This window comes from Chiloscyllium plagiosum, chromosome 27, assembly GCF_004010195.1.
Source record: "Chiloscyllium plagiosum isolate BGI_BamShark_2017 chromosome 27, ASM401019v2, whole genome shotgun sequence".
Classification (NCBI taxonomy): domain Eukaryota; kingdom Metazoa; phylum Chordata; class Chondrichthyes; order Orectolobiformes; family Hemiscylliidae; genus Chiloscyllium; species Chiloscyllium plagiosum.
In genome coordinates, this window is record NC_057736.1 from 25,884,610 (window position 1) to 25,906,569 (window position 21,960).

Here is a 21,960-nt window from a genome sequence, read left to right on the forward strand (position 1 = left end):
CGGTTGGAGGGGCGGGGCTCAAGGGCGGAGGAGCGGGAAGTGGAGGAGATGCGGTGGAGGGCATTGTCGATCACGTCTGGGGGGAAATTGCGGTCTTTGAAGAAGGAGGCCATCTGGGTTGTACGGTATTGGAACTGGTCCTCCTGGGAGCAGATGCGGCGGAGACTAAGGAATTGGGAATATGGGATGGCGTTTTTACAGGGTGCAGGGTGGGAGGAGGTGTAGGTGTAGTACCAGAACAGAGCATAACAGCAGTGGGTGACTGAAAGCATCATCAAAAGGTTAGATTTTGAGCAAACTGGAAAGAGAATAGGAGTAGGAATGGTTTATGGTGGGATTTCCAAAGTAAATGGACCAGAATAACACATTGTAGGACTTGGGTAGATTAGAAATAAAGTTGAATAAAGCCATTATTTAGATACAAGTTTGAGAATTTTAAATTTTGAGGCTTTGAGATAAGCAATTTTGGGTCAGCAAGGGCAGGAGTAATGAGCATACAAGACTCTGAGCAGGAATGTTTTTAACACATGACTTCATCAACACTGACTATACAGTTGGTTCGGGATATAACGGGATAGTTCGGTTCTTGTGTAATCTTTATATGAGTTATTTGGAAATTGCGCAATAGGTGCGCCTTTTAAATTATTGGGCCCGGAATTGCGTTATAGCCAATACAGGTAAGGAAAGTTTGCATTCTACAAACTTCAATTGCGTTAAAGCCAATTCGCGTTGAAGAATCACTCGCAGAACCGACTGTATTGACAGCTCTTTACCTACCCTAAAACCACCTACTGATGGACAGAGTTGTTCATACCAATTCGTGCATTATCAGTTTGATCCACAGTAGCTGCTACTGTTTATTTCAATTTGTTGCATTCAGGAACTTGAGTGAAAAATTCAAGATAGTTATTTATTCAACATATGAGTGAGTTTTTATTTTTTTTTCTACGTGTATCTGTATCTAAAACTCAAGCAAGTGATGTATGTTCAATTCCATTTCTCATAAATCTCAGCATATAAGAATAATTAACTTTGACCTGTTTTCCACATTCAATTGCTGTCCAAACCTCCCTCTTCCAAATGAATGAATGAAGTCATGACACCATCACCTGCCTAGATTTAGGAGACATGATATTGCTGCTCTGCATTATGCCAAGCAAAGCAAAATATTCAGTACAAGACAGAGATGATAACATTTAGTAAGATGGTGTTTGTATATTGTATAACTTTAGGAGTGTCTGTTCTATGATATTACTCTGAGATTTTGTTTCATATAGTGAGTGGTTAAAAATTCTTTCATGATCAACTGTTTTAGATGCAATATTGAGTATGAATTGGAGAATTGCATTCTCTGTTTCTGGCCTAGTGGCTAATTAGGCCCTTTGAGTAATTTCTATTTTGTCATAAATTATGAACCTGTGGGAATTCACGGAATTACTCAAGCAGCTTTATTTACCAGCACTTGCTCCAGTATAGACTGGCTGGTAGTGAGAATGTTCAAATGTTACAATACCCAATGCAGATTTAGTTCAAACATCCACATGAGTCACTTAATATATTACTAAAGCATTTTGATCCATTTACCATGGAATTGCTTAATACCACTCCAAACTGTTACCTTGCCGCAGCTTTTCATTTAATCAGTTTACCGTACCATTTAGCTGCCATTCATGTTTTAGTGTATAGAATGTTTATGACACTTTGTGGTTTTCACAATCTGTAAATTATATTGTGACATTCCTTTATTCACTCGTGTGGCATGGGTGTTGCTGGTTGGCCAACATGTATTGCCCATCTCTAGTTGACTTTGTATTGAGTGGCTTGCTAGGCCATTTCAGAGGATAGTTGAGAGTCAACCACATTGCCATGGGTCTGGAGTCACATGTAGGCTGGACAGGTAAATATGGCAGATTTTCCTTCCCTAAAGGATATTAGTGAAGCAGATGGGTTTTACCGACAATTGACAATGGTATCATGGTCACCAATATGTTCTGAATTCCCGATTATTATTGAATTCACATTCCACCATCTGCCATGACAAGATTCAAACCCAGGTCCTCAGACCACTAGCTGAGTTTCTGCATTAATAGGCTAGCAATAACAGTGCTAGGCCATTGCCTCCCCTGTTATGTTGTATAAGAGAAAACAATGTTGTAAAATAAAAATGAATTACAGTTGTCTTTATTCTTCATACATTTCCTTCCCACTGCAGGCATTTACCTTTATGGCGAAGGAGAGATTATATTTAAGAGGTGAAATTTAGTCCAGCTCCAGTTCAGAATTAACTGCCACAAAGGTTTATTCATCCTAAGGCTTAATCAGACAAATGATGGGATCATATGTTGCATCACCTAATTGCAAAGCTATGATAATATTTTCAGCTTATTTTTTATGCTCATTAGGTGATTTCAAAAGAAATAAGAAATAGGTTTTATTACAGTTCATGAACACTTTTTGTCATCGAGTCGTAACAATGTACAGCACAAAAACAGACTCTTCCATTCAAGTCATCCATGCTGGCCAGATATCCCAACCCAATCTTGTCCCATGTGTCAGCACCCGGCCCATATCCCTCCAAACCCTTCCAGATGCCTTTTAAATTAGATTAGATTAGATTAGATTAGATTACTTACAGTGTGGAAACAGGCCCTTCGGCCCAAAAGGTCCACACCGCCTCGTCGAAGCGCAACCCACCCATAACCCTACATTTACCCCTTACCTAACACTACGGGCAATTTAGCATGGCCAATTCACCTGACCTGCACATCTTTGGACTGTGGGAGGAAACCGGAGCACACGGAGGAAACCCACGCAGACACGGGGAGAACGTGCAAACTCCACACAGTCAGTTGCCTGAGGCGGGAATTGAACCCGGGTCTCTGGCGCTGTGAGGCAGCAGTGCTATTGTAATTGTACTATCCTCCACCACTTCCTCTGGCAGCTCATTCCATACAAGTACCACCCTCTGTGTGAAAAGGTTGCCCCTTAGGTCTCTTTTATATCTTTCCCCTCTCATCCTAAATCTATGCCCTCTAGTTCTGGACTCCCGCACTCCAAATCTATGCCCTCTAGTTCTGGACTCCCGCACTCCAGGGAAGAGACTTTGACTATTTATCCTATCTATGCCCCACATGTGTTTATAAACCTCTATAAGGTCACACTTCAACCTCCGACGCTCCAGGGAAAACAACCCAACCTATTCAATCTCTCCCTATAGCTCAAATCCTCCAACCGTGACAACATGCTCTTTCAAGTTTCACAACCTCCTTCCAATAGGAAGGAGATCAGAATTGCACATAATATTCCAAAAGTGGCCGAATCAATGTCCTGTACAGCCGCAACATGACCTCCCAACTCCCTGTACTCAATACTCTGACCAAGAAAGGAAAGCATACTAAACACCGCCTTCACTATCCTATCTATCTGCGACTCTACTTTCAAGGACCTATGAACCTACTCTCCAAGGTCTCTTTGTTCAGCAACAGTCCTCATGACCTTACCATTAAGTGTATAAGTCCTGCTAAAATTTGCTTTTCCAAAATGTAGCACCTCGCATTTATCTAAATGAAACTTCATCTGCCACTTTTCAGCCCATTGACCCACCTGATCAAGATCTCATTGTAATCTGAGGTAACCTTTTTTGCTGTCCTCTACACCTCCAATTTTGGTGTCATCAGCAAACTTACTAACTACACCTCTTATACTCGCATCCAAATCATTTATATAAATGACGAAAAGTAGTGGACCCAGCACCAATCCTTGTGGCACTCCACTGGTCACAGGCCTCTAGTCTGAAAAACAGCCCTCCATCACCACCCTCTGTCTTCTATCTTTGAACCAGTTCTGTATTCAAATGGCTAGTTCTCCCTGTATTCCATGAAGTCTAACCCTGCTCACCAGTCTCCCATGGGGAACCTTGTCGAACACCTTACTGAAGTCCAAATAGATCACATCCACTGCTCTGTCCTCATCAATCCTCTTTGTTACTTCAAAAAACTCAATCAAGTTTGTGAGACATGATTTCCTTGTCATTGACGGATGTAGGCTCTTGTGTTGTCTCATGATTTAAATGCCAATATGATATTCAAGTGAGTAATTTATTATAATACCTGGAATTCCTACAAAAATTGAAATCACACTAAATATTTTAAAATTCAGAAGTACATGTTAAGACGAGTGAAAAGATGGAACAAAGCTATTGTTTCCTTTTCCAAAACGTAGTGAAATTTTGTCTTCAGATAAGAAATGGTAGCAGGATTAGGCCATTTGGCCCCTCAAGCTTGCTGCACTATCCAATAAGGTCTTGGCTGATTTTATTAAGGGCTTAACTTCACTTTCCTGCTTACCTTCTTAAACCTAATTCCTTTTAGATCAGATGTCTGACTAACGCTTGTGTACTCAATCACTCAACCTCTGCTGCACTGAAGTAATGCATTTGAAAAAGTTAATAAACCTCTTAGAGAATAATTTTTTCTTAAATCTGTCTTAAGTGGGAGAACCCTTATTCTGAAAATAGTCATTGTGATGTTGTGACTGCCACTTTTATTACTGTAAGCTACAGCACCAGCTTCAAGGTATCACCATCTGAAAGAGCACATGTAACCGATGCTTACACCATCCCCCCCACCCCTACCCATTTCCAGAAAAGCACATCTGCCCATGCCAGTGCTCTCCCTGCAGTGTAGTCCATCTGGAGCAGGCAGGCTGTCAGGCAAGTCCAGGCATGGCAGACTGCGGGGATCAAACACAGGGGATCTCAGCTACACCTTGCGACCTCCACTAACCAAAAACTTGTTAATTACCTTATTACAGAATTTATTTTAATCAGTTGTAACAAGTCACAATTACAGTGCTCTGACAGGGGAGTACATGCTTAACCATTCACAGCATTTACCTGTGCCATATGTTGCTAATCATGTGATGTGTGTCAGACACCTAATCAGCTAGCTTCATCAGCCCCCCTCTTGCACTTTGCGCAGAAGGGTGGGCAAAACATCCCAATTAAATTATCCATAATTGATGATGTTGTATTGGCACTGAACCTTGCCCTCCCTTGACACCTAACGTTTTTAGTTAGCCAGCTGTTTAATTTTCCCTGGTGGCTTGGAGCTGTGATCTCAATGGAAGAATGTGTTTAAAGTGAGCTAAAGGATGGAACGACACTTATTTCCCAGAACTGCGATCGCTGCCTGCCCTGGATTCTAGACAGCACAACCAGCTGCAGTTATTACCTAGACTCCGCCCCCTTGAGTGATAAAATTCATGATGTATAAAACGTTTGACAGGGTCCTAACCTCTGAAGTCTTAAATCTCTATTTTTGGAGTAATAAGCATGATGAGAGACAATACCATAAGCTTTAACATTTTCATAATATTTTGTAAAATGTGTTAAAGTTTGAGCTCTACCTTGTATTTTCTTGTAATACCAAGTAGCATATCAATTATCCTGTTATTTTGTGGATTTTCTGTGAAACCTATTTTTCAGTTGCTATTTGGCGCACAGTTTTGGTGAGAAGGTGATTAACAGATGTGATTTATATAATCCATCCTCATTCAAGCTGTGAAATATTTCGATTTCATGAATCAATTGATAGAATAGTACTCTGCTTGTTAAATATGCGTTCAGAGTTGTGAGCAGTAACATGATGTCATCACGTTGAACAAGTCCCAGCTCGTTCAGATTATGTTTCTCAGTTCATATCTGTCAATCAATCACCTAATACACTGTGGTTAAAAACATGTCCTTGTTCATTTTATAATTTTACCTTAAGTCAACAGTTGGTCAAGTACAGGCCCAATCCGTAACCAACCAGTATATCTTCAGTACATATTTTTATGTGAATTTAAATGATTCTGTATCTTGTGCAGCAAACTGTTACAGCATGTGCAAAGTGTTATTTAAAATGGTGAAGCACTAAAAATACAGTGGCAAGTGAAAATCACTTCTTCAAACATAATTTGGAATTAATTTATCTCAAGTTAGTTTATCTCAACCATTCTTAACTCTGAATGGTTAAGAATCTTATGTTATTGCGGCAATTTTATGCATTCTCCTTAAAATCACATCCATTGCCTCTAAGAAGGGTAACTGAAAATCCAAATTCATCTTAATTTATCAGAGGTGGAGTATGAATTTTAGTGAGCAAGTTTGCAACCTTGTTCATAAATTTCCATATGTAAAGCCAAGTTCTTGGAACTACTCCAATGAATTTAATTTCAAGCCGTGCCGCAAGTTTCAAGGCAAACTTGCTCTGTGCATTTCTTTATTTAAACAGGACGTTGAAGTAACAATAGTTTTCACAGCTGGTCAGAAGCACTTTGTTTGTGATTTCTATGCTAGTGACCATATCTGATCATTCTTAGTTTATTTGGCTAAAAGCATAATAGTGTATTTGCTGTTCAATGTTTAAACATGGAAAAAAAAGTTATTTTGCGAAATCACCAAACTGGCAAATGTCTATGTTGTATGGGAGAGCACAAAACCTCATGTAGATGTCATGTGAAGTTCTACTTTCAGTCATTTGTCTGTACTCGCAAGTTTGGAACTGTGTATATTATGTTATAGTAACTGGCCAATTAATTTAAGGAGACCAGAAAATAGTTAACCCACAACAATGCTTCCTTTTGAATAAAAATACAGTTTTGATGTAGGCACTGAATAAGTCAATGATCCATATTATAATCAGCCTTCTGAAGGTAAATATAGATGGTAGAACGTGAGCAGGGGAATTTACTGTTCCCCAGTTTTCCTCTCCTAAACTCCTCCAGCTAAAATAAAACCTCCAAAACTTAACTCATACTTTAAGTGAAATCTCTGAACTAAGTCTGAATTAGTGAAGCTGTTATTTCCTGATACAACCACATGCACTGTACAATCCAATTTAATCTCAATTATTTCATGAATAGTATTTAATATTCAGGCCTTTTTTTCTGGTAATCCTCTTTGAGTGTAAACCCTTCTTAATGACAACATTGGTTAGTGGTTGGAAAATTTCCTTTTTGTAATACTTTTCTGCTAGTACTATTTAACTCCTAGGACATTTAAAATTTGATAGACTGACTCAGGGGCTAGGAGAAAGTGAGGACTGCAGATGCTGGAGATCAGAGTCGAGAGTGTGGTGCTGGAAAAGCACAGCAGGTCTGGCAGCATCTGAGGAGCAGGAGAATCAATGTTTTGGGCATAATCCCATCATCATATAACCGAAGCGTCGATTCTCCTGCTCCACAGATGCTGCCTGACCTGTGCTTTTCCAGTACCCCACACACCATTCTGATTCAGGGGCTGGTTATTGTAAATCTCTTGGTCAAATGCCATAGCACGTGAGAAACTATTATTTGGCATTCATTTGACAGAGTGTTATGTAGTGTAAATGCATTTTTAATGGGACCTCTTTTGTAATTGTGATAGTTCCTTTAGTTGAGTAGCGCTCCCCCCCATAAAAATACCACATGCGCGTGCACGCGAGCGCACACACGCACTCTCTGTCTCCCTCTTTGCCTCTCTTGCATACACACATGCACATACAGACACCTTTTAGGGACAGAGTTGGTGACAGCATAATTACTCCGAAAGCATGAATACAATTCTAAAACAATTATACCTGTCCTGTTTCAGTTGGATCCCTTGTTTTATTATTGAGATTGGGGCCCACCTCATGTCAGGGACAATCCATATAGCACACAGATATCAAAAATGTACAGAACCAAATGTTCAACAAATCCTATCATATCTGTTCTTCTCATCCCATGGTAAATTATGAACCCGAGGATAGTTTTATTGTAGTTGGGGTTGTAATTCTTAATGCCATTTTCTTTGAGTCGCTTTTGCATTGTAGAGGTAGCATAAGATTACCCTTTGACTTTGTTGCAAAGTATCTAGCTTTTGGGTGCACAAACATCATATTCTCGTGTTTCAGGTGTCTCTGTCTATACCCTTAATGTAGTAACTACTTAATTTTGTATACTGTACTCTTTTTATGACATTAAATATCCATTTGAAAGTCATTTTTAAGATCAATTTTGACATGTTTTCTTCTACATGAGGATTTAAATTGAAATCATCTTGCTTTAATTGCCATCTGAAAAAGTCGTAACTTTTTTTTCCAATTGGTCATCAAGTTAGTTCATTGTTTATATGATATTTAGTTTTATAGAAAATGGTTGAAAATTAAAAATTCAGTACGTTACTCAGCTCTTTTTAAAAGTGTTATTGTTTTTGTGACTTACAGAATTTTAAAATATCATTTTAACTTTTCATCTTTTTAATTTTGTAAATTAATGAGAGTGCAATGGGCCATTAATACGCTGAACTTTTATTTTGGAGCTTCAAAGTTGACTGTCAAGCCAGACGATTTTCAAGATGGAAACAGATCGAATATTAAATGCATGGGTAGTCTGCCATTCACATAGAACTTCATTCAGCAATGAATCGCAAAGCTAATGGGTTGTACAGAAAATATGCATTCTGAAGGTTACCATCAGCCACTGTGGAGAAGTATTAAGAATCTATGTGGCTGCAAGTGAAATTGTGTAGGATGTCAGTTCTTGGCTCTAAGTAGCTGTTGTACTGTTTTTTTTTATGGGTGGCTACGGAATGTGGTGATCGTGGGTTTTATTTTCCTTGTAGTAGCTGATGGGTTCAAATTTACGATGTTTAAGTGTGCTTGTATTGAAATCTAGTGCTTTGAATTCCTTGTGCTCGCTGACTACTTAATTACAGCTGTAGCAGAGCTGAGGGGGTTATAGTTATGCGATCTGAAGCACTAAATAGGAAAGTAGTTACAAACACCACTGCCAAATGTGTATTACTGGTTTTGAAAAATGAGAGCTATTTACAGTTCATACAGTGCATATTCATGCTTCATAGATATTCTGAATAGCCTATATTATCTGACTCAAGTGGAAAAAAGCATTGCAACTTCTGCAGGAGCTGTGATATGTTTTTTTAAGACGACAAAATGTCGTAAAATATTTTACTTGGGCCCTTCAAAGGATGTACTTGAATACGTTACTATAAAATAAAGTTTCAAGCTATCACATCTTACACTAAATGTCAGGAAAATCTGAATGTAATATCAATGTTTAAACTTTTAAAAAGTTTTCCGCAGGTAATAACTGATAAATTAAAGTTTATTTTAAATATTATGCTCCAAAGTTGTGAAAATGGTTATTTTTCATTCGTAACTTAAAATTAGCACTGATGGATTTTATTTAAAAATGGCTGTCTGAAACAGATCTATTTAATTTTCACTATTGTATCCCAATTAATAGGCTTCAGCTGTATTGATCTCTGTTCTGAATTTAGCTCAAAACCTGACTATAAACTCTTTTATTGTCAAAAACAAATCTTTTAACAGTTAATCTGTACGCTGGCATCTTTACTCTGGAATGCGTGCGATAAAATTCTAATTTATTAACTTCGTACTTTTGCTCTTAAAAAACACTTCTCAAATTAACTGTTGTGATTTACAATGAAATAAGTGTACAGTGTCGAGGCACCTGTAATCCATGGCAGAAAGGGAAGCATTAAATATAACAAATTTAATTAAGGGGTGATGAATGAGTATTTAACTGGAGACACTGTCACTTTATTAGTTGTAATTTGATGCAGTATGGGTGTTCATTCAATGTTTGTATTATATTTCATACAAAGATATTAAAGTATTTGAATGCATTAATATGTATTTGCAAGTACTTGACCTCAAAAATGATGATATTCTGATCAATTTGTAATACATTTGTCTTACAGCAAAGCCCTAGGAATTATGTAACATAAGGGACCAAAATTGAGGACTAATATATCCACTATTTACCATTGTCCGCTTAGTTGAGGTGAACAATTCTATCACTAAAGAAAACCTTTTAGGGAACCACTTATATTATTGTTTTCTAATTACCTTTGATCTTTTTCAAATATCATCTGGAGCTTTTACCAATGTATTCCTGTTAAATCTGTTGCAAGTTAGTTTTGAAAACTAAAGTGACCTGTTTTTTTTAAGTGTGTATGATTTTTCAAATTAGGTACAGCCATATTTCCTGTTCAAAAGTAGATTCTTAAAGCCGCACCTGAGGACTAGCTTTCCCGAGCTCATCTATGTAATACAATTTAGGTAAATGAATTAATGAGTGTTGCATATACCGCATCAGAATCCAATATTGTATTCAAAATTATGACTGGTGCAGATTATGGCAAGAACTCAAGTTCCTGGATCTGCAATATACATCGTGGTATTTCGTCTGTTTCTGAACCTTTTTGGCTGTAGGGATTTCATTATAAAATTTAAAGAAAGCATTTAGGTTTTAAGAACATCTAACTTATCAATCAAGATTCAAATTGTTCCAGCAGCTTCTTAGAAAATATGTAAAACCTCATTTTTTTTTATTCATCTCCTGAATAATTAGCATTCAGCTAATTTCTGCCATTTTTAAAAGGTGGCTCAATGATTGAACAGTCATGCTTACTGCAGTGAGGGCATGTTCTATAACACATCTGGTATTCTTTTAGAATGATCTAAACCAGTTCTACCTTGTGTTTAATTGTTTGGAAGTTAACCACATTTAGTTATTTGCCCACATTTCTCGGGGAAATTGCTAACTCAGTGCAGGAAGAATAATAACTTCTATCAGGGTTCATTATAGTTTATTTGAGTTCTTCAAATTTTAGAAGTTTTTTCCCAACTATTGTAAGAGTTATTATTAATTGTCCTATGAGCAAAGTTAGAATAAACTGGCCTTTTCTCAAGCCCTTCATTTCTGCAGGCCTCTGCTCTTTTTTGTTTAGTTTGACCCTTTCTGGTGAGAGGAAACATGTTAAAACTAATGATTTTCTTTTCATGTTCTGAGGTATGTGTCAGTGAGCAAATTTTTTTTCTGTTGATTATTATTTCCAACAAACAAACTGAAAAAAATGGTGTGGAGAGAAATACCATATATATTCAAGTAATTGTCAATTTTTTTTAACTACCTTTTACGGTTAACTTTATGGAGTTGACTATTACATGGATACTACTTTTGAGGGGCTGAAATTCATGCCCGTAAAAACTCATACCATATCATTAGCAGAAGCCAATTGATCGCTAAATGAATAAAGAAAAATAAACAATGAATTAGAGTAATTCTGAAAATTCAAAGTGGAACACAACAGCCAGCGGACTGGAGAGCTGGAGTGGGACGTGACGGCCGGCACACTGACTCACAAACATTGATCTGTTACCTGTGAAGAATTAGAGCTGGCTTTTACATGAGATATGTGGAAAATTCCAGACTATTTGGCCAAAAATAAGGGGTCGACTTTTGCATGAGATCGGCTGTTACTCGAGTATACCCAGTAGCTTTGCTTTCCTAATCGTATAAAATATGTTTGTTTGTTTTCTTTTAGCTCTACAGGATTAGCTTTTTATGTAACAAACTGTTGTTCAGTCACTCCCTTAGACAATGGAATAGATTACACAACAATAAACAACATCAACTTTGCAACTAACAAAGGTTGATTTCTTCCCACATCACTGGCTTAGTTATGTTACCATGTATGCTGACTCTGAAGAAAGGTTATATTTCTACAAGTCCGTTTCAATGTCCTCTTAGTAGGTACAGTGTGTTCCTTTGCACAATATAGTATCTTTAAACCTTTTGTGTGCAAACATAAACATGCAGTTTCTTAAAGGGAACGAATTTTGTGCAGCCTCATGGTCACTACATGCTTGTTTACATGTGCACCTCATATAATATGAACAATATTCTTTGTGATGCCACTGATGTGGAAGTCTACTGGAACTGCTATGCATTAATTTCAAATAGTGACAGAAGTAGATCTCATCGGAAAGGAATATTGTACTATAATGGTACAATATAATTGGCAGACTGTTGAAATTGGAGTTATTTTGCTGTGAGATCCTTAGCTAGTATCACAGATTCCCAGAAGCTTGAGTCTTGTGCAGCTGGCCGCCAGGCAAATGTTACATTGCAATGACTCGTTAAAGCTGCCTGCCAGGAAGACTTCCATTTAGGTGCTTTTTAACGATTCCCTACAGTTTTGTATCGAGCTTCAAGTTCACTGTGCGAGGCCCATGCTTTTAGGAATTAGTGTGGGTCTTGAACAATGTAAAAACAATTTATATTTGATTTATATTTTAAAAAATGCTAAAATACACTAGGTTTGTCTTTCTTGATCCCATCACATCAAAGATTGAGGCAAAATTACAAAGCTAAGTCTTTGGTTTCAAATCTTCATCTTCACTAGAAGTCACTCAGCCCTCTCTATGGAGGTAATTTTTATTTGTCCACTTCCTCCAGAGACTGCTTTGGGATACTTTTGCTAGCTGTTTGGCTCAAGGTGACATCTGTTTCCGAGGGATATCTGAGCTATCTTGCTTTTACAAGCAAATGAAAAATGTAGATAAATGATGCTGGGCTTTAGAGTTACATGCCAATGTTGTTGCTATTTATTCTAGATTTGTTTTCTAATTCTTCAGAGAATCAATTCTTCAATCCTTTTGTTCACCTTCTGTTTGAAAAGGCAGGGACTAAGGATTTGATTTGTTTTAAGCATAGGTTTGATTACCAAATTAGATAAATTAGAAGGTAAATGGGTTGGCACGGTTGGGTGTTTGTTGTAATGTTGTATCATTCTGCTGTGATTGGTCAGGAAGTCAGTCAGTAAGACTTCCCTCGTCAGTGTTTTATTCTTTCTCAAGTTGTGCCGGCTGTGGTGCAAGTTTCTAAAGATTTAATTATGGCTGCTGGGGGTTGGAAGAGTTCCAATATGAGATTAACGCTCCCGCTCCCCTGCTCAGTAGGATACTTCCTCACTCTCTGCCCGAACTGTGAGCTTGTTTCACCAGATGTCGCAGAAAATCTCGTCAGTAACGTGCCCCCCCCCCCACCATTTGCTTTTACATTTCTTCATTAAATTGATTACCAGGCCTGTGTAATTTCACACAGTTTACTTTCTAAATTTTATTAGCACTCTTTGTTTTTCTTTAATCAAGCCTAACACAAACTTGCATTTCTTAAAGATTTGATAATGCAAGTCATTGTTTTAACAAAAACCTAATAGGCTCAACAATTCAATTTTTTTCATTTAAAGCTATCTGTGGATAGCGATAAATCCATTAGACATAATTTTGTGTCCAAATTGATATGTTAATAATCCAATGAGATTTGTTTATGTAACAATAGTTTTGGTCTTTGCTTGGGTTTCAAATGATGTCTTAAACCTTAAAAGATTATTTTGTTAACTGTGATTTGGATGCTGTCTCTTGCTTGCTTTCTCCTCTATCACGTTCACTTGTTAAAATCTCACTGGCTTAATTTAATAAAATTAACATTTCAAATTTTACAAAGTTAATTCTTTGTTTTTTTTAAATCATCTGGAATCAACCTGTCTGGTAATCATATTTGAAAATTGTTCAGTGAGAATAGTTTGCTGTAGTCTTGGATGCATGGTAAAGACCTTTGCTTTTGTCTGAGATTAGCAACCAAGTATTCTGCATCATGTGACCTATTAAACCAATTGGATATGTATCGCCTAAGGTACATGACTTGTCCATTTTGATTGTTCTACTTGATACATTAAGCACCCCCCTTTTCATTTCCCATCAAATGCAGTTTAATTATGGTTTGTATCAGATATATTGTTCTATTACACTGATGTTACAAGCCCATTGTTGATTGCTGGCAAACTTCAGTTATTCATCCTGTTATTCACCATGAACCTTTTGAAACAGCAAGGAAAGTACTGAGGATAAATGCACAATAACTGTGTTACACATGCATGGGATTATTGGTTTCTGATTTGGAGGTATAAAGTAACTGCTGTTTATCAGTGTACAAGTTTATTAAATCCTGGACCATGTTATCTCCGTCTTTTTGACTGGAAAGATGCATATTCTTTCTTCCTTCCTTCCTTTCAGAAGACTAGATATAAAGCACAGGTCAAGCTCAAACAAAAGTGATTGCGAAGCCCAAAAGCTACAAACTGGCTCAAATGTTAGTTTGTTCATTTTCATACTGATTGTATTTTTCCTTTAAAACCTAGTTTGAGTCTGCTAAAGTACAGTGATATGCTGTGACGAGGAACACAATGTTCTGTGCCTTCAAACCCCATGTCATATTAGCAGTACTGCCACATTACAAAGTGTAATGCTTATTGATGAATTAGGAAACAATATTTGCCAGGCATTGACACACACAAAAGGAAAATTAATTCTTTAATTTTATTCATGTATGCTGATATAATAATGCAGTTTCACAGTATTCAAGATTTGAGCTTTTTATAAAATTGGGATAGTTAAATGCCTTGGGTAAGAAATTTCTTTGGCATTTAATGCCAGCTAAGTGTGTTGAATAACAGTAATTGATCTGCCTGATTAACTCTGTAGTTAGTTGCAATACAAAAGTTTTCGATTTTTGGCCACCTTTTGATTTTATTTGTCAGGTAACAAATCATAGTATCCCTCCATTTTAGTTTAAAGTTGTTATTAGGAAATTTGTCAAGTTCCAATTATTACTCGGGGTGCATGAAATACATACAGAATTTATTTATAGAATTGAAAAGTGCCATTTATCAAAAGCATTATCAGTTTGTTTTCAGTGATAATTACCCTCATTATGATGCCATCCCATTTTATTTTTTAGACGCCGTACCATGTGAATATGCTTCTCGCTGGCTGTGATGAACACGAGGGTCCAGCACTCTACTACATGGACTACCTGGCAGCTCTGGCTAAAGCCCCTTTTGCTGCTCATGGATATGGAGCATTTCTAACCCTCAGTATTTTGGATCGATACTATAAACCAGGTGGGTGTCATTTGTGGTGAGAAGAACTTTGGCATTGTGCTGCAGATTTTTAGGTACTTGCCCTATTTTCCAGCTACTTTGCACCACAGGATTGAATGTGTTTGTCTGAGCAGGTGAAAGCCAAGTGTTACACCCGCAACAGTGTGCAGTTGTCCTGTTTATGCCAGCAGCTTTTCAGTCACTTGTGTTCCTCCAACTCTGTGTTGGACATTTAGACTACATGTGTTTTGACTTAATTTGTTTCGAGGCTTTTTCTTAAGTTTAATTTTCAACATGCGAGTTGCTCTCAGACACAAGGTTAACATTGAGCCAGTCCAAAGATACTTCGGTAACATGTAAACTTTTTCCTTGGAAGCAGCCAATGTATATTTTGTGACGCCAACTGTAAAGAGCTGATAGAAAAGGAACTTTCTAAATACCAAGTGATTTAAAATATTAACTGTTTTCTAAATTTAAGATTAAAATGGTAATTTGGTTAATGTTTTAGTGAATTATTTTGGAGTCAGCAGTTTGAATTTAATTTTTTACCAAAATGCAGTTCACTGACTTTGACATTGTGTTGACACATCTGACATTAAAGAATGCAGAAGGTTGCTCTTCAGGGAGGCGAACAGAAAAGTAAAACATGTAAAATGTCCCGTGGTCATTGTTTCATTCTTCTGCAATACCCTATTGAATGCATTCACCAATCTGATGAAAATTAGATTTTAATCTTGTTTTTTAAATTCCAAAACACATGTAACCACTTTAAGATGTTCACAAGCTAGAATCCTACTTAAGCAACTTAAAATATCTTCTAAAATTGATGATGTGCATACGATGTCATCAACACAGTTGCAAGTATGATAAAATATACAGAAATTAGTGTATCCAGCTAAAGTAGAATTATAAGATCGCAATAATTGTACTAGTACTAGACTTTTAACTAGCCAAGGCCAGGTATTTGCACTATTTAAAACAATTACTAGTGCTTCAAGGGTTAAAAACATATATTCATTGTACACTATAAAAGAAACTACTTGCTGTCACTGTCTAAAGTGGCATTGACTGAACTGCAAATAATGCAGAGGAAACACAGGTCCATACTCCTAGAAGTAAAAAGCACGTGTCACTTGCATTGATGAATCTAATGCTCAGCAGGAGGCCAGTGAAAGAAGTGCACTAACTGCAGCCGGCATCTGCAGATGGAGCTCATTTTCACACTGTTTGCAATAAATTGAATCTAAGAGGTGCCTGTCCTTTTCCCGAGTTTGGACCAGGAAAAGGGGGCGGATTCTGATGCGCTTCGATTTCTAAAAACTAATTGATTCGTTCCAGCTTGCAGTTTGAGTGGGTCTGACTCTGTTTAAAAACCCTGCTTTACATATGGACTATATTCAGCTGTGAGTCAGATAACTCCTGTTTTAAAGTCTGGACTTTATTTAATTTTGTGCGGGGGGGGGAGGAGGATTGCTTTTATTTGAGAAGTCTTCAAAAATTGAAACAATGTGTGTTTGCAGATCTCACACGCGAAGAGGCATTAGAGCTGTTGAAGAAATGCTTGCAAGAGGTGAGGTCCAAATCTGAATACAGTTGTATTGGAAAATTTGTTTGATACAAAGAACAGTTTTCAGCTGTGAGACTTCTGAAAGTTGCTGCATATGTTTATATTTTCACACATGACATCAGCAGATGAAAATAAAACAGTTTATTCCCTTTATTTCCCCTGTGCTGCTGCATTCCAAGCAGGCAGCAGTATTTATGTTCTAAGCAGAGTAAAAATTTTTCTTTTGAAGAGTGTTATTTCACAATTGTTGAATTTATGAACTGCCTGCTGTGGGTTCATCCTTCATTTAATGAAAGTGTTCTCTGACAACACTTGTGACTGCGTATGGGTTTCCACCTGACTCAAAATGCTAACGTACTTGTAGACGGCAAATAAGGGACAGTTCCAGCTTCAAAACAATCATATTTGCAGTGTCTTAAATCTTTTGAATAACAGTTGACATGAGGTGTCCTGTTATTCCATTATATAAATTTGTTACTGTCAAAAGCCAATTTCATATACAAGGTAGAAAAATATTTTCCTGTTAAATATATGTAAGATTAAATGCTTCCGATGTTTGTCATTGCTAAATGAAATATTAGTTTTGTAAGATTCATTTATTTGTTCTCTTTTTCAGATCCAAAAACGATTTATTCTGAATCTTCCCTCGTTTACTGTTCGAATCATTGATAATGATGGTGTTCATGATATGGAACAAATTTTTGTGTCAAAAATATGATTTTACTTGCAGTAATTTTTGTTTTTACTTTCAGAGATTTATGTATATGAGCTCAGAATAAAGCTGGAGGTTCAGAGTTCTGGAATTTATTTGAAAATGTGGTCTTTCAATTCTCTGTTCAAATTTATATTGACGCAATGTTAATTGGGGATATGAATTTTGAAAGAAAATTCTTGAACAATTACAGAAAGTATGAAATACGAACTGAAATACTATGCATTGAATTATTTCAGAATTAAGTGTGTCAGTTTATTCTTTCTGGTTTTGTGCTAGATTATTTGAATTGCATCTCTCATAAAATTGAGATGGAAGGATGCCTTATTCAATTCATTATGAGCAAATCAATATTTCTTGTCTAAAAAACATTTTGCAGCAACACCTAAAAGGTGAGGTTTGTAACTGATGCAATCATTAATTGACAAGATTCTTGAGACTCATGACACTTGAGACTTTATATAGACAGAAACAAAGAAATGTTTCATGCTGTATCCTGCTGAACATAGATCTCATCGCAAATATATTCATAAAATGATTTATATTTGCAAAGCACAGGGTCTGACTGGAAGAGTGCCATCATGCCCCGGCCTTCCCGGTTTTGTCCTGGATTGAATTCACTTTTCCTTCAAAGCTCTGAACAGTTGTTTTCTATTATTGGAAGAAGCGCTACTTTATTTATTTTTTTCTGCTAATTAATGCAAAAGTGCAGCTTTCATGGAAATAAAATTTATTTCATTCTTATTTCCTGAATGAAGTGATCCATTCCAGATAACCCTCCTGGAAACAGTGGGCCAAATGGCTTCTTCCTGTGCTATAACCATTCTGTAAATTATCATTTTGTAGTATATTAATCAGAATCAAGAGATTGATTTAATCTTTTTAATTGCATCATATCCACTGATCACACTAGATTTAAAACCTATTTAAAAATCAGGCGTTAGAAAGTTTTTGCAGTCTCAATTGTGCAATATTGCAAATCATTACTGATTTCATTTTAGAAGGACTGGAGGTCAAGCTGCTGTATAAAACCTATAAGTAGTAAGTTGAAACTATTCCTCGAATGGGCAGTCAAAAGTTGATATATAAACTTTAATTTTTCACTATTACTGATCTGAGGGTTAACATTAAAGTAACTGTATCCAGTGCTAGACTAATTCTAACATCTGTTGGGTAGACGGGAATACATTTGTCATGAAGCTCAGAGATTTAGGGCTGTCTGATGTAGAACGTAGAATGTTACAGCACAGTACAGGCCCTTTGGCCCTTGATGTTGCTTTGACCTGTGAAATTAATCTGATGCCCATCTAACCTACACTCTTCAGTTATTATCCATATGTATGTCCAATGTCTGTTTAAATGCCCTTAACATCGGCAAGTCTACTACTGTTGCAAGCAGGCCATTCCACGTCCCTATATCTCTGAGTAAAGAAACTACCTCTGATGTCTGTCCCAGATTTATCACCCCTCAATTTAAAGCCTTCCCCATCTGAGGAAAAAGGCTCTCCCTGTCCACCCTATCTAACCCTCTGATCATCTTGTATGTCTCGATTAAGTCACCTCTCAACCTTCTTCTCTCCAACAAAAACAGCCTCAGTTCCCTCAGCCTTTCCTCATAAGACCTTCCTTCCATACCGGACAACATCCGAGTGAATCTCCTCTGAACCGTTTCCAGAGCTTCCATGTCCTTCCTATAGTGCAGTGACCAGAACTGTATGCAACACTCCAGCTATGGCCTTAGCAGTATCTTGTGCAGCTGAAGCATGACCTCGTGGCTCCAAAGCTCAATCCCCCTACCAATAAATACCACAAACCATATGCCTTAACAACCCTAACAACTGGGTGGCAACTTTCAGGGATTTATGCACCTGGACACTGATATCTCTCTGTTCATCCATGTTGCCCATCTACGCTGCCAAGAATTTTACCATTAGCCCAGTACTCTGCATTCCTGTCACTTCTTCCGAAGTGAACTACCTCTCACTTTTCCACATTAAACTCCATTTGCTACTTCTCAGTCCAGCTCTGCATCTTATCTATGTCCCTCTGTAATGCACAACATCCTTCAGCACTATCCACAACTCTGCCTACCTTAGTGTCATCTGCAAATTTACTAACCCATCTTTCTATGCCCACATCTAGATCATTTATAAAAATGACAATCAGCAGTGGTCCCAAAACAGATTCTTGTGGCACACCGCTGATAACTGAGCTCCAGGATGAACATTTCCCATCAACCACCATCCTCAGTCTTTCAGCTCGTCAATTTCTGATCCAAACCCCAAAACACCTTCAATCCCGAAACTCTGTATTTTGTGCATTAGCCTATCATGTGGAACCTTATCAAACGCCTTACTAAAATCCATATACACCAAATCAACTGCTTTACCTTCATCTACATGTTTTGTCACCACTTCGAAGAACTCAATAAGGTTAGTTAGGCATGACCTACCCTTCTCAAAACTCTGTTTAGTATTTCTAATCAAATAATTCCTTTCTAGATGATTATACATCCTATCTCTTATAACCTTTTCTAACACCTTACCCACAACCAAAGTAAGGCTCACTGGCCTATAATTACCAGTTGTCCAGACTCCCCTTCTTAAACAAGGGAACAACATTTGCTTTTCTCCAGTCTTCTGGCACTGCTCCTGTTGACAATGATGACGTAAAGATCAAAGCCAAGTGCTCTGCAACCTCCTCCCTGGCTTCTCAGAGAATCCTAGGATAAATTCCATCTGGCCCAGTGTTCTTATTTATCTTCTGATCTTCCAAAATTGCTAAAACCTCCTCTTTGTCAACTGCAATCCCATCTAATCTAGTAGCCTGTTTCTCTATATTCTCACTAACATTGCCCTTTACCAATGTGAATACTGTCAAAAAGTATTCATTAAGTGCTTTTCTTATGTCCTCAGATTGCACACACAGCTTCCCACTTTGATTGGCCTTAATCCTACTGTAGTCATTCTTTTGTTCCCGATATACCGATAGAAGACCTTAGGGTTTGCCTTGATCCTATCCCCCAACAATTTCTCATGTACTTTCCTGGCTCTTCTTAGCCCTCTCTTTCAGTCTTTTCTGGCTAACTTATAATTCTCAAGCCCCCTAACTGAGCCTTCATGCCTCCTCCTCACATAAGCCGCCTTCTTTCTCTTAACAAGAGCTTCAACATCTTTTGTAAATCATGGCTCCCCATCTCAACAACTACCTGCCTGATAGGTATATACTTATCAAGGACCCACAGTAGCTGTTCCTTGAATAAGCTCCACAATTCAAATCTGTCCGTCCCCTGCAGTTTCCTTCACCATCCTATGCATCCTAAATCTTGCCTAGTTGCATCATAATTGCCTTTCCCCCAGTTATACCTCTCTCCATGCGAAGTGAGCTATCATTTTGAAAGTGGAAACTGGAATTTTTGAGCACCCACTAATTTTCATCACCCAGTGCCCTCCATTGTTGTTAATAGTTACAGTTCACTGATAGGACTGCAGGTTCATTTACATTGAAGTTAGTTTCAATGTTTTTACTATTTTAAAAAAAATTGCACAGCTAATATTTTGCCTGGCCCTGTTAATAGGGCACAGTCAGTTTTATTGCTGCTTTCTCCTGCATTTCCTCATTTTTTTGTTAGCCCCTCAAAACTGATCCCATTTCTGAGAGAGTGAATTTTGCCATAAGTTGTACCAAAGCTGCTTTATTTTAGTAAGAACTAGGATATTCACCAGACCCCTCTGTTTTCTTTGTAATGGTCCATTTTTTTCAGCTGCTTCATCAGTTGAAACTTATTGCATTTTACTCTGATAAATTGAGTGTTTAGAAGCTGGCCTTGTCGCTTGAATCTGTCATTAAAGGAAAGGTCACTGCCATTGTGTGGATCTACTGTATCTAATTAACGTGGCTAATTAGAATGGACATGTGCAAAGGTTTTAGTGATTTAAAATTGTGACACAATATTTTTCTAAGTTAAATTCTGATTAAACAATTTGCCAGAATGGCATCTCAGCACAATTACTAATACTGAGAGATGTAACAAAATTCTTTTCTCTGGCTGTTCACCTGTTCCTTTGTTGTTTTTTAGTGTGCGTGCCTCTGTTTCAATGAGGTGATCTTTATTCAGTGGTGCTCATGTGCACAGAGGTGATTAATAGACATTTGATAATTATTGCTCCAAAATAAACTCGTATTAATCAGTTTGAAAGTAACATATGTTTCGCCTGAGGCTGGAGACCCTCCGGCTTCCCCGCTGAGAGAGGCTCCAAGGCAGCAAGGGTATTACTCCACTCTTTGCAGACACACAACCAGCCGGCAGCTTTCATTGAGAATTTCATGGCATTCAAAATCTGAAATGGAGAAAATATGTTGATTTAGGGCTTTTTTTTTTACAAAAAGGTTTATATAAACATTTGGAATTTGGCTGAAATAAGAGGATTTGATGGGACAGATAAATTATTTCCTCAGCTGGTGTCAGATTATCAAAATTAACCAGGTCAATCGGGAGTTAAATGAAAAGGCACTTCTTCACAAAAATGTTTGTGAAAAACTAAAACTCTTCAACAGAAGACTGTAAATTCTGCGTCAACTGAACTTTCAAACCAGGGGATGTTTGTTAGATGATGGTAATCAAAAGCAGGTCTGTGGATTTGAGATGCAGATCAGTTCATTGTCAAATTGAATGCTAGAATAGGCTTGAGGGGCTGAATGGTCTCTTATTCCTGTTACATCTGCATTAAGACTTTTAAAGCCAAAGCTTTCTATTATGCCTCAATAGCTAATCATAGCAATGTCATCGATATTCACTTATAATGTGTACATACTGACCAAAGATTTTGCTCAGATTTTCAAATCTAATTTTTTAAAAAAATTGAAATGTAATAAATGTGTCTGAAGAAGTTGATGTTAATTCAA

At 37.3% G+C, this 21,960-nt stretch overlaps 1 protein-coding gene across 1 annotated transcript in view; it reads left to right on the forward strand.

Moving 5' to 3' along the window:
* psmb2 (proteasome 20S subunit beta 2) overlaps positions 1–17,146 on the forward strand; it is a 26,010-nt gene extending 8,864 nt beyond the window's left edge. The window contains exons 4-6 of the mRNA XM_043717716.1: positions 14,635–14,797; positions 16,297–16,346; positions 16,960–17,146. Coding sequence (XP_043573651.1) covers positions 14,635–14,797; positions 16,297–16,346; positions 16,960–17,061 — 315 coding nt within the window. The 3' untranslated portion in view covers positions 17,062–17,146. The remainder of the gene's footprint in view (positions 1–14,634; positions 14,798–16,296; positions 16,347–16,959) is intronic.
* Positions 17,147–21,960: the final 4,814 nt, after the last annotated feature.